This window comes from Ammospiza caudacuta, chromosome 6 (genome assembly GCF_027887145.1).
Source record: "Ammospiza caudacuta isolate bAmmCau1 chromosome 6, bAmmCau1.pri, whole genome shotgun sequence".
NCBI classification, from domain to species: domain Eukaryota; kingdom Metazoa; phylum Chordata; class Aves; order Passeriformes; family Passerellidae; genus Ammospiza; species Ammospiza caudacuta.
This window is the reverse complement of record NC_080598.1, coordinates 8,502,838-8,519,436: the sequence shown is the minus strand read 5'-3', so window position 1 is coordinate 8,519,436 and position 16,599 is coordinate 8,502,838. Positions and strand designations below refer to the sequence as shown.

At 41.4% G+C, this 16,599-nt stretch overlaps 1 protein-coding gene across 2 annotated transcripts in view; it reads right to left on the bottom strand.

Moving 5' to 3' along the window:
* Positions 1–16,599, bottom strand: part of PARVA (parvin alpha) — a 62,936-nt gene that overhangs the window by 12,520 nt on the left and 33,817 nt on the right. For both annotated transcript variants that reach the window (XM_058807993.1, XM_058807994.1), the window contains exons 2-7: positions 11,427–11,516; positions 11,257–11,327; positions 10,542–10,644; positions 8,193–8,333; positions 6,160–6,275; positions 674–732 (exon numbers count right to left, since the gene is read on the bottom strand). In XM_058807993.1, the coding sequence (XP_058663976.1) occupies positions 674–732; positions 6,160–6,275; positions 8,193–8,333; positions 10,542–10,644; positions 11,257–11,327; positions 11,427–11,516 (580 nt within the window). The remainder of the gene's footprint in view (positions 1–673; positions 733–6,159; positions 6,276–8,192; positions 8,334–10,541; positions 10,645–11,256; positions 11,328–11,426; positions 11,517–16,599) is intronic.

The following is a 16,599-nucleotide window of genomic DNA, read 5'->3' as shown; positions in this document are numbered from 1 at the left end:
AAGTTACTCCAGGGTTAGTCTGGAGTCTATCAGTATAATATCTCTAGTCTCCACCAAAGTCTCACAGGAGGCCAGATCCCATATTCCCTACTTTGAACCAGACCAGCACACCCTGCCTGAGTAAAGAAGGCTTTTCCATGTTGATTTTGAGAAAACTCTTCCCTCTGCTTCAAAGATGCATCTACCACACCAACCACAATAGAAATCCAGCCCAAACAAGGCTTGGGCTGGGTTCTTAGGAACTGCAGGATTTTGCTCCAGTTGATCCTTCATATAACTATCACACATAAATCCATACAGATTAATAATAAGTCAGTAGTGCAGCTTCTCTCCATTCAATTAGAAACCTGGATATTCTACTACTGTTCCCTTTTGGTTTGGAACAACTTTTCTGTTATGAAATGTTCAGTGAGATGGCACATACAAGGCTTACTACCATCATTTTACACACCTAAAGTCCTGCTTTTAGTTCCCCACCTCTCTATTTCCTCCCCCTTTTGTATTTTTAGATGGTTGTTTGCAGCTCTTGAAAAGGCTAAAATACAGTCACTGGCTGATGCATCATCTTCCCTGGAACCCCAATACTGAAAGCTAAATATCAGCAAATGTTTGAATTTCTGAGACACATCTGTGTTCAATTACTGTACTGCTGGCAAATGTGGTGTTGACATACTCAGTGTTACCAGTTATTTCCTCTTGGATTTGTCGAGACTGGAGGATTCCTTCTCGTTTCTGCAAAAAGGAAAAAAGCGACATTTTTCTCACTAAAGTTTAATGCTTCGGGTACAGTAAAAATTTGTGATCCACAAATATAATTAGATAAGAAACCTGCAGAATAAGACCTTTTCTTACACAAATTTTCACAAGTAATATATTATTTTACCTTGCAAGTATTTCAGAGAACTCTTTTATACATTAACAAGAAACCTGAAACTCCACCTGTAGAAGGAAGTATTTATTTTCCTTTCTCCATTGTTCTTAATTCACTTTTCTTTTAAAGGCCCCAATTCAGCGAGACATTTGAAACACCCAAACACACATGTAAGTATTTTGGTGGAGACAGATCTAGGTGAGCTGAATTAAGCCCTGTATTTCAATGAACAGCTTGGCAGATGGTGCCCATGCTTCTCTTTTGCAAAAATCGTGCTCCCAGGCTATTTGCTCTTTTTGTTCTTTTCTTTTTGCCCTGTTTGTACTCTTTTTTTTTTTTTTTTTCCTCAGTGTTTCCTTTCTCTGCTGACAAACAGCTCTATAGGCTTCTGACAGAAACCAAAAATCCACACTGCCATGCTGGTCCAGCAGTGACTCTGATGTTCCCCAGATGGGAGCTGGTGCTGAGGAGCCTTTGCCCAGAGGCCGTGCCCAACCTGGCAGAAGCCAGCTCCAGTCACTGCTGCTTGAATCAGCTGCAAAATGCAGCACTTGAAGAGTTTGACACTGTTTCAGTTTGCTGATCACACTCATCTGGGGCTGCTGTAAATACCACACATATGTTTTGCCTCTCTTTGTGCTCTCTCTGTCAATCCTGTTCGCTGGTATTACCAAAAATTTGCAGTACACAGAGACAAGTCAGGCAAATGCTGACAACTCCATTTCAAGTCTAGACAAGATATCAGGCAATTACTCATGATTCTTCACTCCCTGTCATACAAGGAAATGAGAAAAATAGATTTATGCTGGTCCTATACTCATCTTCTATGTGGAAAAGCAAAAAGGAGAATTACCTTTAGAAAAGTCCTTCATGGCATCTGTCCTGGGGCTGCTGCTTTCTCCTTCCTTGGAGAAGACAGCACATCCCTACCTGAGGCAGTCCTCAGTGTGTGATGTGCTGAGGACTGAGCCAGGCTTGTCTATTCCTTCCACTACTAAAATACATTTCTTGATATATTTTTCCTTCTACATTGTATTACTAAAATATATCAATAAATATATTTATTTGTCAAGTAAAGCTGAACACGGCCCTCTGGGTCATTCCAGACTGGCACCTGGAGCAATGTGAACTGTCCTTGCAGCTAGATGACAGTTTCAGGGGGTTTCCATGCTATTTTTGAAAGTCCAGTTTCTAAATATCTTGCACATAGTGAAAAATGCATTGAGGGAGGACCCTGGAGAACTTAAAAGACAGAGGGGAGTCGAGTGTGTTACACTGTGGAAGAGGGGGCACAGAGCAGCTGCAGAGGCACTGCCTATCAAAGCCTGAGGAAGAATGACATAATTTAGAATGACATAATTTAGGGCTACCTCCACTCCCAGCGTGTGCAGACAGCAGTGAGTGCTGTCTCCAGAACTAACTGAAAGACCAAGTCACAATCTAGCTCATGCTAGCACAACTTGGAACTTCACTCTGTTTGGTATTTTTGTTTATTTTTCCCTTTGCTGCAGGGTGAAAGGAAACTTTTATTTCCTCCTCATGAGGACTCTGATATGCCATTGATGCCTCATGCAGCAAGAACCCTGCTGCTCTCATCTCCCACAGGGGCTGAGCACCACAGCAATGCCATCTGTAGCTTTCAGTGATCAGACTGGGAATATGGGAACAGAAAAAGGTTTATAATGCTCTACACCTTCTCTCTGCAAGCACACAAAAACTGCCAGAAATATACTCCAGCACTGATATTAAAAATATTTGCTTTTGCGATAAAATGCAGCTAAAATATTAAAAGAAAAAAATCCACAGCCTTGTTGTTGACAATAACAACAAAAACAAACAAAAACCCCAAACCAAAATGATCCCAAACCCTTGTTTTGTGTCTGGCACCTGACCACTAACACTGATGGGATTTCCACACTGCCCAAACACAATGTGCATCCCCTGGACACTCATTTGACCAGCACATGTCAAGACAGACTTTCCTATACCTACGATTTGTAAAAAGACAGGTAAATTCCCAATGGAATGGACCCTAAAACACGGGTCTAAGCACCTTCTCTGAAGGCTGCTTCTCAGAATCTCTTGCTCTTTAAAAACTCTTCACTCAGAATTGACCCCAGCACTGACGTCACCTATTGTGAGGTTTGTCTTATACTAGACAGAGAATGACACAATATTCCTGAAAATACAGAGAGGTGCTGCTGAGGACTGAAAGACTATCCAGCATGTTTCTTAAAGGCAACAGTGGCTAAAATTAAAACAACAAGCTATAAAAATCAATTATTTGAAAGTCCCTGAGAAAAGAGGCATGAATTAAAATTCCCCATTAAAAAGAAAAGCTGGAGATGCATTCCAGTGATAACAGAAGACCTTAATGAACAGGCTTGGCATTTTCTTCCCTCGCAGCTGAAAGACTTCAGAAGGCCCTGAAGATATTCCTAATCAGTTGCCATTTAAAATTGGCAACTCCCTAGAACAAAAAAAGGTAGTACATCTGGAATTAGAAAAGATCTCTTATCTCCTTTTGAGTCAGCATTTTTATGTGACTGAGGGCCAGCTGCTTAATTTCCCCCACAAAGCCCCAGTCTGAAAACCTTGCCATTATTTGGATGGCTTTTTGCCTATGTCTTGTTACAACTCATTTCACCTGGAGGACCATGTTTTATAATTGCCCCACCAAAGTGAAATGCAGAATTATTCTGGAGCTTGAAAGAACAAATGCATTTGTCAGGGGTCCAGAGAAGACTTCACTGGAACCTGGAGGCAGTGCTGCTCCAAACCCTTTCAGACCTTCCCAGGCAGTGGTACCAAGGATCTCTGATTAGGGCTGTGATTTACACACTCATCTCATCCCAATAATTCCCCAGCTCTGCCTAAGAGCAGTTCATGCACCCCAGAACTGCTGTCCCAGAACATGCTGAAGCCATTCCGGCTGCTCTGCCAATGCATTCTTACACTCTCAGATTTCCATCTCTTGGACACAAACAATCTGTCATCTAACCATCCGTGGATGGTAGAAATACATAATTTTTAAGAAGAGGCAAAATGATGACAAGACCTAGCTCTCCAAAAAAGCTCTCAGTCATTTCAGTAGATATGATCAAACAAAGCCTGGGCTTTGTTCAAAGTTATTTATTCTACTGTTATGGCAGGAAAAGAAAATAATAGAGTAGCTACAAAAGGTCCAACTATCGCATTTTTTCCTAAATCAGCTTAAACCCCGATTTCATATCACTCTCATTGCTAACAGCTTTTGTACAAAAGAGCCAAAGGAAATAAGCTTTCATAAGAACTAGGCTGATTACCTGTTAGACATGAGCACATTTTTTGTTTCACAAATATGCTTTTTCTATTTCAATAAACTACATCCAGCCAACATAGCAACCCTCACGTTTTATGTGTTTCTATGCCTAACAAAATCATGAAATGAATTAAGGGAGTCTTTCTTAAAAGACTTCATAAAACCACTTTGTTCCTTTATTTCTGTCTCTCCTGTTCTCTTTATTAAACCATGCACAGCAGAATTTTGAAACAGCTACTGCATAGTCTGTTAAGCTTCCCTAGGCTTGATCTTTCTTTACAGAATGCATAAGTGTTCAGAACATGAGGCGTGCAAGCCTGACCACTAAATCAGCCATTAGGACCTGCTGATGGTTGATTAAAACTTCTGTGAGTTCAAAGAGTACATGATGCATGATATAGAATCAGTCCCATCACACAGGATGCGAAAGACAGATTTAAAAAATAAAAATAAAACCTTCACCCACCATTAAAAAAAAAAGAGAAATGTCTGAAACAATTACAGCAATTACAATTACAGTAAATATACTGGCCCCCACCCTCTGTTAATAGGAATCAGCAGGAATCCAGTGAATCTGGAGTTCACTGGATTTCACCAAGGTCAGGGTCTGCAGGACAAAATCTCCTTCAACATGACTTGGAGATTATTCTGGTGGAACTGCCTCCCCTGCCAACCACTGGCGCCTGAGCTGCAGCTGTGCAACCAAGAGTGAGCCAGATTCTCCCACTACTTATTGTTTTAAATTGGTTTATCTGTACTGACTTCAGTGGATTTGCTCTTGAACTACGTTAGCCTGTTAAACAAGAGGATAATGATGCCCACTGATTTAAACTGGAATTTTGTCTGGAGGTATGGAATGACAGCAGAGGTTCTGATTCTTTCTTTAAGGACTGTGTTATTTTTCTCATTTAGTTTTTCATCATTAAGATGCCCTGCTCACTGTACTCCAGTTGGTTTTGGTGGAACTTTGAGATAAACCAGTATAAATAATACATTTATAATAGCCAAAGGTTAGGTTTCTTCAAAGCCTTAGACATATAAGTGCAGATTCCCAGGGATTGTCCTTCATCATCTGTAGAGAAACCCATGAAGCAGAATCTGAGTCAATGAGTCACTACCAGACACCAGTGACACATTTACCAGAGACTCTCCTTCAGATTTCTCCCTAAGTTACAAAACTTGTCCTATTTGAATTCTACAAGAGAGAATGTTTACTTTCTCAGATCTGTCTTGCAGATTTTCAGCCACACAAAACTTGAGCAATAGCTCTTTCACCCAGTTACTTCAGGGTAACATCAGTTCAAAGACATAAATAAAGACAGTTGCAGTGTGAAAAATAAAGGCGAAGTTAATTGAGAGAAAGAAAAGCAGATTAAATGAGAAGAGGACAAATAAGATAACGAAAGTACAAGTTCAGCTGAAAGAAAAATGATGAACAGGAAAACATGAATTTGAATGGATGAGGGTCCAATAAGGAGACTGACAAAAGATTTAGTTGATGGGGATTTTTTTGCATGCTTTTGAGAAAACCAACACTGTAATCAGACTAAATTAGCATGCACAGAGCTGAAAAAGAAGTTAGTCACCTAACATAAATGCGAATGTAATAAACAGTGACAATTCATCATTCAGTGCCAAGAATAATTTGAATCTCTACACAAGTGAGAAGAGCATCAAAAAATGGGGAAAATAATAATTCTAGCGATCATTCCGGGTGATAAACACATTCCAACAATAATGTTTAATGTATTTTTACTGTCACAGTCTGGCCACTTCACAGTCAAAGTAAGACATTGTGAGGCACAGCTCAAGCTGGGAAAGCAGATTTTTCTCTTCTCATGCCTTTTCCAGGGAAGTTGCACGGGTGCTCCTTGTCAGCCAAGGAGACACACATGTGCCTGCCCAGCCAGAAACTCCTGGTGCATTTTTCAAGAAACCCCTCAGTCAACTTCACAACACTACCAAGAGCTGTTAAAGCCCCTCTTACCTGCACAACAACCACCTGGATGGACACATGGTCAGGGAGTCGGATTGGTGCTCGAAAATACTGAGATAATGCAACCAGAAGATGAAGTATGGCTACGAGACTTTTAGCATGAACAGCTGAAATAGACATTAAAAGCACAAGTTACAAACTGCAAAGTAACTAGGGCACAGATTTTTACTTCTGCTTAGGATACAGGGATTATGGGACTCCTTTCCTCTTGCCACCTGGAGCCAGGGGGCACCTTTAAGGCACCCCATCAGCACCAATGCACTACTCTTTGCAATATGTCTGAGTGTCACAGGCTCATGGAGATGGAAATCTAAAGCTAATCCAAAAGCCAGATTTTATGTACAACAGTTTAAGTGCTGTCTCTGCATTCTCCTTGCCTCTCTTTTATTCCCTTTACTTCAATAAGGATTTATGGACTATCAGAAAGATATTTTTGTACTCATAACATGCATTTATTCATTTTTAAGTGTCACAATGTCTGCAGGATGATAAATGAGCCTGTTTTGGCACAAGCCTTAAGCAATAACTTATTAAACTCAATGACTCAAACATTCCTCATGAAGTTGTTCTAGTTCTGTTACTGAAGGTTTTTTCAGTGGGTTTCATATATGGGTAGTTAACACTAACACAACTTACAAGACATCAAAAGCCAAACTGTAGGAAATCCTTGATCAAGCATCAAACCATTGGCATGCATGTGGATAATTTCCAATCCTTATTATTTTCTTTCTTCTTCTTCTTCTTCTATTTTGTTTTTGCATTCCCCAAAGTAGTATTGCTAAAAGATCTCTGACACTGCTGTGCACTTAGATTTTTTGTACTTGAACTAATCATTAAGTACTACCTTACTGCACTGCTGAAACTCGATCAGACTCACTAAAATGCCCTTCTCCATAATCCTACAGTGCAAGTCTCAGCTATGCCATGCAGATACACATTGCTATAAAATGTGGCATTGCTGGCAAATGCTGCTGGAGGGCCCATGGTCAGAGATGAGGTGCTTTAGCAGAACACTACAAAGATGTCTGTCTGCCTACCACCAGCGTGTGCTACAGCTGGACACAGCTGCTGCTCTCTATCTCTATTCCAGCTCTAAAACACATGTAAAACATTAAATTAAAACTAGGAGTTAAATTGTCAGGCCACTCCAAACACCCTGCCTCCATCTGCATAATAAAGAATGGAAAGAAAACTTGGGGCAGGTTGAAAAAAGAAGGGGACAAAAAATTCAGCAGGACCACAGACAGGGGAAAGTCAAATGGCCAAATATTCACTCTTCCTCCCTTGAGATATTTCTCTCCTTCTAACTAATTGTTGTGAATGGAACATGAAACAAAACTGCTCAGCACAAGACAGGTACAGGAGACAGGGAAAATGTGATGTACTGGTCAAGGTATTCACCAGCATGAAATGATTCTGAAAACCAAACTTAAAACAGATTAAGAGGCCTAATTTTCTACAACTGATAACCTGCTTTCTCCAATACATATACACTGAAGTGTCTTGTGCTGGGCCACTGAAGACATTTCTATGAGATATGTTCATTTTTAATACAATAGACCAGGAAAGGCACAGAATTAGTCTTGATTAGAGTTTTGTAACCAAAACTAGTGGTTCAGACTTTGCCTGAAATTATCAGAAATATTATTCATATCTATGTCACAAATTTCACACAGAGTTCTAGGACCTAACTGTCCTTATGTCCATCTGCTGCATTTCTGCAGGTACTTGCCTATTTCAACAAGCCAATTTAGCAATACAAAACTTAAGCTGGTATGCACACGGACTTCAGAGCAAAGCCACCACACTTGGACAGGCTCTGAGAAGACACCTAACCGGCACAGAAGGCTGACACCAGTAAAGAGGACAGAGTGGCACATCTGGAAGTGCCCTTCAGAGCAGTTCCTGCCATAAATCCCAGGTTTCAGCCCTCCCATGCCACTGGATATTTCAGAACTCCAGATGGCACCTACAACCTCCCAGCTGTCAACAGATGAGAACAGCACAGCAAACACAAAACTTACAGTCAACATTCCACTTAATGCTTCTTGGAGGGAGTTTAAGGGTTTCATTGATCTTTTCAAGCACTGTCTGTAGCTTCTGTTTCTGAGCAATTTCAGACTGAGTAACTTCTGCAACATTCAGCTTCTCACTTTCAAGCTTCTCTGAAGTGATAGAAGAAAGAATGGAAGAAAAAAAAATTATCAGCTCCATGAAGAACACGAAGACATTCCATACACCCAGAGGAACATTCAGGAGACATCAGACTTCCTAATTTTGTATCTAAGGTTTTCCAGAGCCACTTTTCCTCTACACTTCTGAGCTCCTAAAGATAAGTTCACATTTTGCCTTTAGTTGCACACTGACAAGGAGAAGGCTCTATGCCACACCACTGGCTAACAAACATTTGCTGCAACTCCCTTTAGGGAGCACCAGACTTGGACATAAGGCCCTTTACTTGTATTGCTTCTGCTTGAAGGTCATTCTGCTTGCAAGTGGCTTGCACAGCAGACCATCAAACCTAGCAAACAGACACCAACTTTATTTCATCAGTCTCAGCCTCCCAGCTTCTACCTCAGATGCAGGAGATAAAAATTTTACTTGGCCTAGTAGTGATAAAATGGAAGTGATTCCGTATTCATAGAGGCAGAGGATGCATCAAAGAAAGGCAAACAAGTTTTCATGAAAACAACTAAAACCTCAGGCAAATTTCTCTCTATGAAAGCACAGCCATTTTCTGCACTTAAAATTTGCAGTAGATTTTAAAATACTTTAGGAATTGGTTTGTTACAATTAGTACAGTTGCTATGTATATACATACGTGGTTTATTGTTAACCCTTAAAGAATAAGCAAAGAAAATACAGCAGCTCCCTGGTGACAATACCAGAAACAAAATGCTTGGTCACTTATCAATCTACTTCTACAAAAGAGTATTTTGTTAAGATTTATCTTTTTTGGTAGGAGCTGATCTTGTTCCTATCAAAGCCAACTGAGTATCTTTCCAAAGTGAGTGAGCCTAAACCACCAGCCTAAGAGCTGCTATCTCCTAACCCAGCCTAAGAGCTGCTATCTTCTAATCTAGCCTAAGAACTGCTATCTTCTAATCTAGCCTAAGAATTGCTATCTTCTAATCCAGCCTAAGAGCTGCTGCTATCTCCTAATCCAGCCTAAGAGCTACTATCTTCTAATCCAGCCTAAGAGCTGCTATCTTCTAATCTAGCCTAAGAGCTGCTATCTCCTAACCCAGCCTAAGAGCTGCTATCTTCTAATGCAGCCTAAGAGCTGCTGCTATCTCCTAATGCAGCCTAAGAGCTGCTATCTCCTAATCCTGCCTAAGAGCTGCTATCTCCTAATCCAGCCTAAGAGCTGCTATCTCCTAATCCAGCCTAAGAGCTGCTATCTGCATAGGTTTCTTGCACCTCCTCACCACAAGACTGAAGATTTAGTAAGCAGAGACCTGATCCACAAGGAATTAAGGGTAATGGAAAAGATTCCTCTGAAATCAATAAATGCTAGATCAGTGTATGCATATTTAGAGTCAGGCTGCACCTGATACACATGTTGTGAATTTTGGGTGAAGACACTGGAGATCTGCCCATGACAATCCAACTGCTCAGTCTGGGCAAATCCAGTCCATCACAATATATTCAACAGCTTAACCATTCATAGAAGGGAATAGTCTGTGAAGTCTTTATTAGAAGTGCTCACATGATGTTTGAAGATTCATTTAGGATACTGGAAAGAAATTTACTGGAGACTTTATGAGCTGTAATAACTAAGAAAATGGCTTTCAAGCCAACAGTGTAAAAAGCACATGCCAACACTGCATTAGCAGTTTCTTGTCTCTATCTGTTTCTCAGCTGAAGCTCAGATTGCAGTCCACTGGGCACCATTACCTCAGCCATGTTAAAAGCCAGACATCAAACCAGAAAGAAAATCCAACTTTCCAGGGGAACCTTGCGATGAACAAACTATAGCATGGAAGGAGCAGAGATTAAAAACATCCACCATGGCACTGAGACTGCCCTTGCCTTCAAACTTACTTTCCACTTGTAACATGGCAAAGTTTGTGCAGCCCATATGCAGGTAATAAATTTAATTGGAGTGAAGAGTGCTGCCAAGACAAGAGCCCTCCCTCTGCAGCACCCCAGGTAGGCTTTGTGCTGCTCTCACCAGCTGCAGAGCACCACACATTGCACTGAGCCACGAGGGCTGTGCACACAGCCCATTGCTCAGGGGGCTCATAACACAATGCTATTTTTGTACCACTTAGTGCCATAAATGTAAGATGATACCGAGGCTCCTGGGCAGGAACAAGAGATCCACTTCTTGACAAAGTGCTTTAACACCGTGCACGTGTATTTTTTCTTACCAAATAATTTCTGCAATACTTGTCCATCATACAGGTCTTCAGCCAAGTCTTTCACAATAATCCTCTCTCCTACCAACACATCATTAATCCAGTCAATTAATACCTATGTGGGAAACACACATTTGGCAGTATTATACACTATTCATTTGCAATTTAAACCACATGCCATTTTTCTTAGCAGAAAGAATACCAAAGCTGCAGTGGCTCAAAATACAGTCTGACATACCTTCAGGAGCAAACAGGAAAAACTCAGGAAGGACTCACCTGAGGTGGTTGTGCCAATGCACCACAAGGTCTGGACAAACACTAATTAATGCAGTATCTTCTGGACTGAAATCTTTCCCTTGCTTTCAGTAGAATTTTAACATCTTATTGTGTTAAAGGTGCTGAAGTTGATTTTGATGAAGCATCCTGCTAAAGTTCTAACCCCAAGAATCACAAAGACAAGGGAAGATCAGCATGATCTTCAATTGGGGATGGGATGGGACTGAGAATCTGGCCTCAGGATTTTAACAGAAATTTTAAAGTCTCCCTGTGCCACATCTAGAGAAAGATACTGCCACAAATGACCTCCCCATTTCACTGGGATGTACGCACCATGTGGTTCCAACTAATTAACATCTAACTAGTGCTTTCAAGTGCTCAAGTGAAAGAGGCAGGGGTGGCATTAAAAAATAGCTCCACTTTCCTGACAGGGTTTACATGCTTTCATTACCTTCATTAGTTCTTGCAATTTTGGATCATTTCTTGAATTTGGATCCACCATTGTTCGGACTTCATTTTCCTCTGGAAGGTTTAAAAGAAAAACATTAGAAACTATCCCAGGCACAACACTTCATTTTACAGCAAGTTTTCGAGTTGAGATGTAAAATTTTTGTGAATTACCTAGCATAGTGTCCTCAGGGTCTAGTTCAAATGGAATGGGACTGAGAGGTAAGTTAATGGCATTTATTCCTTCTTCCTGTAATTCAGACACTAGGAAATAAAAAAAGAAAAGCTTGGTCAAATTTCAATTTAATTTTACTTACTATTTCACTCTCACTAAAAGTAGCATTAATTGTCTTAATTTCTTTATAAGAACATGACTCTGTTAGATAAGCCACTGGGTGTAATTACAGCAATAAAGTAAAGCTAACAAAAATGGGAGGCCCAGCCAACAAATCTTTACTTTCATGAGTACATTTTTCACGGATAATGGTGCTGGAACCAACACAATTATCTCAAATCTTTTCCAGGACATGGCCCATTGTCCTCAAAATTTTAAAAGGCTTGCTTGCATGTTAATGGTCCTGACACTTTAACACTAATGAATCATTTCAGCTGAGGGAGATGGTTATTGCTCTCAGTATGTCACCGTGGCTCTAGGGATGTTTCAAGTTTAGCTCCTTGGGAAGAGCTGGTGTGGCTGTGCACCCACCCACCCATGCAGGAGTCACCAGGCTGAGGAGCCATCCCAGCCTGAAGGTGCAGCACTCAGCACATTCTGCTGCCCAGGATGCTGATGGGTCTGCACTGTCCAGCTGGAGCAGGCTGCAGGATGCTTCTGGCCTGTGCTCTTGGCCTTTCCTCAGCAGAAATCACAGCAGCAAGACACAGTGTAGGATGATGAGCCCCCAGAAAAGGGGTTCAGTCTGCAGGTTAGTGTGCAGTCAATGCAGGTTGAAAAAGAACTTGGACATAGAAATGGAGAAGTAATCCAAGAACCCACAGTTTGGAGATGTTGTCACTAAATATAGACAAGGTCTTACTCAGCCAAAGTCCCCGAATTCTGCAAAAATCAATGTTCTTGAGAAGAAAAGACCAGAAAGACCCAGAGAAGTGGTGTAAAGGGAAGCCTGTCACTTGTTCTGTGACAGGCTAGAGCAACTTCGTTCATTCCTCTGGGTGACCCAAACTTTAATAGGTTGCAAAGACAAAACCCTCCCTTCAGTGCCCAAAGGAAGAGCCTCCCTAAGAGAGGGCAAGGAATCCCAACAAGGCCACACACCATCCTGTGCTGTGGAAGAGCTCCCAGCACGGAGCAGGGAGGGAACCAGAGCAGGGATCACATGAGTTTGTACCTTGCTTTGAGAACAATCAGTGCAAAGCTGATTCACCAATCCAGGAAAGGGGCTCACTGTCTTAGCCATGACCAGACAGTAATGTTGCTTTGACCACTCAATTTCCAACCAGAAGTGGTTGTTAGCTCATCTGTTCCAGTCAGAGTTTACACTTAAATAACTTAATCCAAAAATCCTACATATGGCCTAAAGATTCAGGCAGCTGTCCACAGCTTCTGACATGTACTGAAATATCTGACTGATGTGCAGATGCAAGATTCACCATCCAACAATTCAGATTTACCAGCTGATCCTTTCCCCAGTTTGTTCGGAAAATCACAGAGACAATTTGGTTTCTAAGAAAACAGAGAACTACTCTAAAGATCTTCTGTTTTATTTCTGCCCTCATGGCTGCCTCATAAATCAGCTTTACTTCCTTGGTGCATTAAGTGTAGCTAAATTCACATGAACACTGTGATCATCAGTCAGTTGGTGTGATAACAGGCTTAGAAATTTACAAATATTTTCTTACGTCCCATGAAATGTTTTGTGGTCTGCCAGATGAAATGTTTCTGTGCATGCTTCAAGGATCTGTGTAGCTGTATTCAAGCATCTATGTAAGACTCACACCAATAATGGCTGCCAGAATGTTTATTACTTTTAATGGTACAAAAATAACTCTGAAAAATCCACTACCTTCAACACTGAACCCATAACTTCACTCCATACACTCACCCTGCTTATGTATCTGTAACAGACAAATACTGAGCAGCTCTAAAGAGTCATAAACCCATGCTGACAATAACAGTTCCCTCGACTGTTGTATATCCTCTAAAACTGATGGCTGAAAGCAATGGACCAAATGAATCCCTGATGTAACTCCACTGAGTTCTGAGGAGTTACAGCAAGGATGAAGTTGGTCTAGCATGTACAATCTCGGGAACTGCTTGCACATTAAGTAATGGCAATTGTTGAAACTGCTAGCACTCCTTGGAGAAAATCACTGTTGGTTTCTTGGTTTCATTAACCTCTCTGAATTTTTTTTTTTTTTTTTGTTATGGGCAAATGTCAGCGTGTAGAAAACATCCCTGTGGAGGTCTTTCTGCTCTGAAATGTTTAGCTCATGGAGGACTACACACAAAGCCTCCTAGGCAGAAAACGTGGGATTTTTTCACATCAGTCCCAAGGGGGAGCATAGTAAATAAAATCTATTCAAGCCAACTGCCTCCCCTGAGCTCTCCTGTCCCAAAGGGCTGGAGGCTCTGCTTGGGTGAGACACACTGGAGAAAGCAGTCAGCTCATTTTCCAAGTGAAGGACAGTAGTGAAAGCTTTTGGTTCCTCTCTCCCGGGAGCAGCCCTCTGGCAGAGCTTGCTGACAATTTTGCAAGGAGACTGAGTGGACCTTTCAAGGTGGAAAGTTATGTAAGGAATTCTTTACAAGGCCCACTGAACCTTGCCATACCTGTCCTCTAGCATGCACAACACTCTATCTTTAATAACATGACCTCCATCATATTCTCAGAGAAAATAAGAGAAAGCAAATAAACTCCTGCCACATCTTTGAGTGAAAAGTGAACATAAAATACAAGTAAGACAACAAGAAATATACAAGGGGAACTAAAACACTGGCATGTTCTAGAATGTAAGTGCTCTATTTACTGCCCAGCAGGGGCCAAGCTCTGCTTGCTGTACACAGCTGTAAGCACAGACATTTTGCACACCTGCCAGAGCCATTTGCAGAACCTCCAGATGATCCAAAGATCCCAGATGGATCCCGGTTTTAGAGAGCACAGCTCCTCCTCACCTCTGCTTTCTGCAGGGCACAACCCATGCCCCAGGCTGGTATTAGCCCCCCAATAAAGGGACTCATGCCCTCCTGTCCCCCACAAGCAGAAAACATGATGCAGAAACCTTGAGCCTGACAGCATCTTTTTCATTTCTTTCCCACTACTAAAAAGCAGAGATTTAACTGCAGATTAGTAATGCTACTAAATGGAGCAGGTAAGCACACGCATTATAACAAGCTGTATTAAACTGAGAGAAAACGTACTATGTAGTATAGCTTCACTTTCTAAGACTTTCCATCAAAAAAAATACCATGACAAATCACTGCTATACACTTAGGTGTTTATAGAGCAACCACAAATATGTGATTGAGGTTAAGAGTTTGCATACCACAGTTTCAGTAGAGGAGTCCATTTTTCAGCCTCTTCTCATTAATTTGTTTTAATTAATTTTCATGGAAATCACTTCAGCAACTTAGTATTTTAATAAAAAGAAAGAACACAGCATTGGGGCAATTTTTTGCAGCAGCAGAAATTAACATAATCTAATTTCTTGAAATACTTTGAGGAGTGGCTTTGGAGCATCAGTAAGGGCACTCCAAGCCTTACAGGAAGGGAGGAGGGGATGGGATGGACCTGCAGCAGCTCATGTACCACTCAGGCTGCCAGAGCAGGGCACTGGGAGCTGTGGCAGCTCCTGTGAAGGACAGCACCCAGGCGTGGCCACTGCACAAGGCCAGCAATTGGAGCTCAGACCCTCTGCTGTGACCCAGATCCAGCCCAGGTCATCAGCTCACCGTGCTGGCATTGGGAAGATTAGGGACTTCATCCCTTTGGGCACGACAGCAAAATCCAGCCCTCCTTTTTTTTCAGTCACTATGCTGAATGGAACTGGGGGAATGCACTTTCAAAGCAAGACCCTGAAAAGCAACAGCTACATCTGGGCCAGACAAGTTTCTGTGGATTGGCAATGTGGAAGTCCCAGTTTTAACTCTGGATGAGGAATGGACATTTCTGCTCAGACTTCTGATTCAGCTCCACGTGCCAAATTTCTTATGATGTAATCAAGTGCAACTCCACTGCTATCAGCTGTCAACAGACTTCCTCCCATCATGCCAGCACCAAATTTGGCCCCAGAGCCGGGGAGCCCTCGAGCCTCTATCAACAGCAACTACAGCAGCTATTTTAAGCTGGATGGAATTCTTACTGTTTTAGATGCTCTAGGATTACGAGGTCATAAACCTGTGCTATCAAACACAGGCGTGTGCTCTGAGCCAGAGCCCTGTGATGTGTGCATCCAGCTGCCCTTGGAGCTGCACATCTGAGATGCAGCACGGCCCATAGCTTCAAATTGCCTTAATTCCTCCAGTACATGCAGCCTGTTGCTCCACATTGTATTTATTAGACAGTTTCATTTGGGTTTTTTACTCATTTATTTTGTGTGCTTGAAGGCTTTTTGCTGCCCTATTTAGTATTCAGGGCTTAGAGTCATTCTGATTTGAATGAAACACATCTCATTATTTAACTGAGCTCAGCCATGCCACATCACCAGTGCACTCTCTGTGGTTTAGATGTATTTTATATCCATCAGAAGAATCATGAAACAAATGCAGCAAGATGCAGAGTAAAACAGCCTCTCCTCTGAGTGCTGCAGCCATGTCTTCCCCATGTAACTGGGTCTGTACTTACAAAATTAAAATTACTGAAGTGCAATGACAGGAATGGATGAATCCTGAAATTGTGCAATTAACTAGAACCAAACCATCATTTTGGAGGAGCACAATGCCACAGTGCTTCTAACCTCAATCTTTCAAATCCAGGAGGTTTAGATAGATGCATATACAACTACAGACATATATACATACATAACATTTCTGCAGGTCTTCAATATGCCTTATTTTCTGTAGCATAAGGATTTTCCATTCACGCTTCTCAGCATTTTTAAGGTTTCACATAAATTGAGTTGGGTTTTTTTTGTTTTGGTTTGGGTGTTGATTTTTTGTTTCTTTTTTTTTTTTTTTTTTCTTTTTGTGGAAGCTGAGATTTGCTGACATTCACATGACTCCAAGAGTTTAAGCTTTCTATAAGAAAGGCAAAATCTCCCTGATATTTTAAACTGCCACAGTAGGCAGCAGCTTTACATGTCATGTCTCTATCTTAAGCTATTTTTTCCTGGAACAAGCACCATTTGGAAGGCTAGCTGCAGACATCATATTGCCAGAATAACCCTGGAT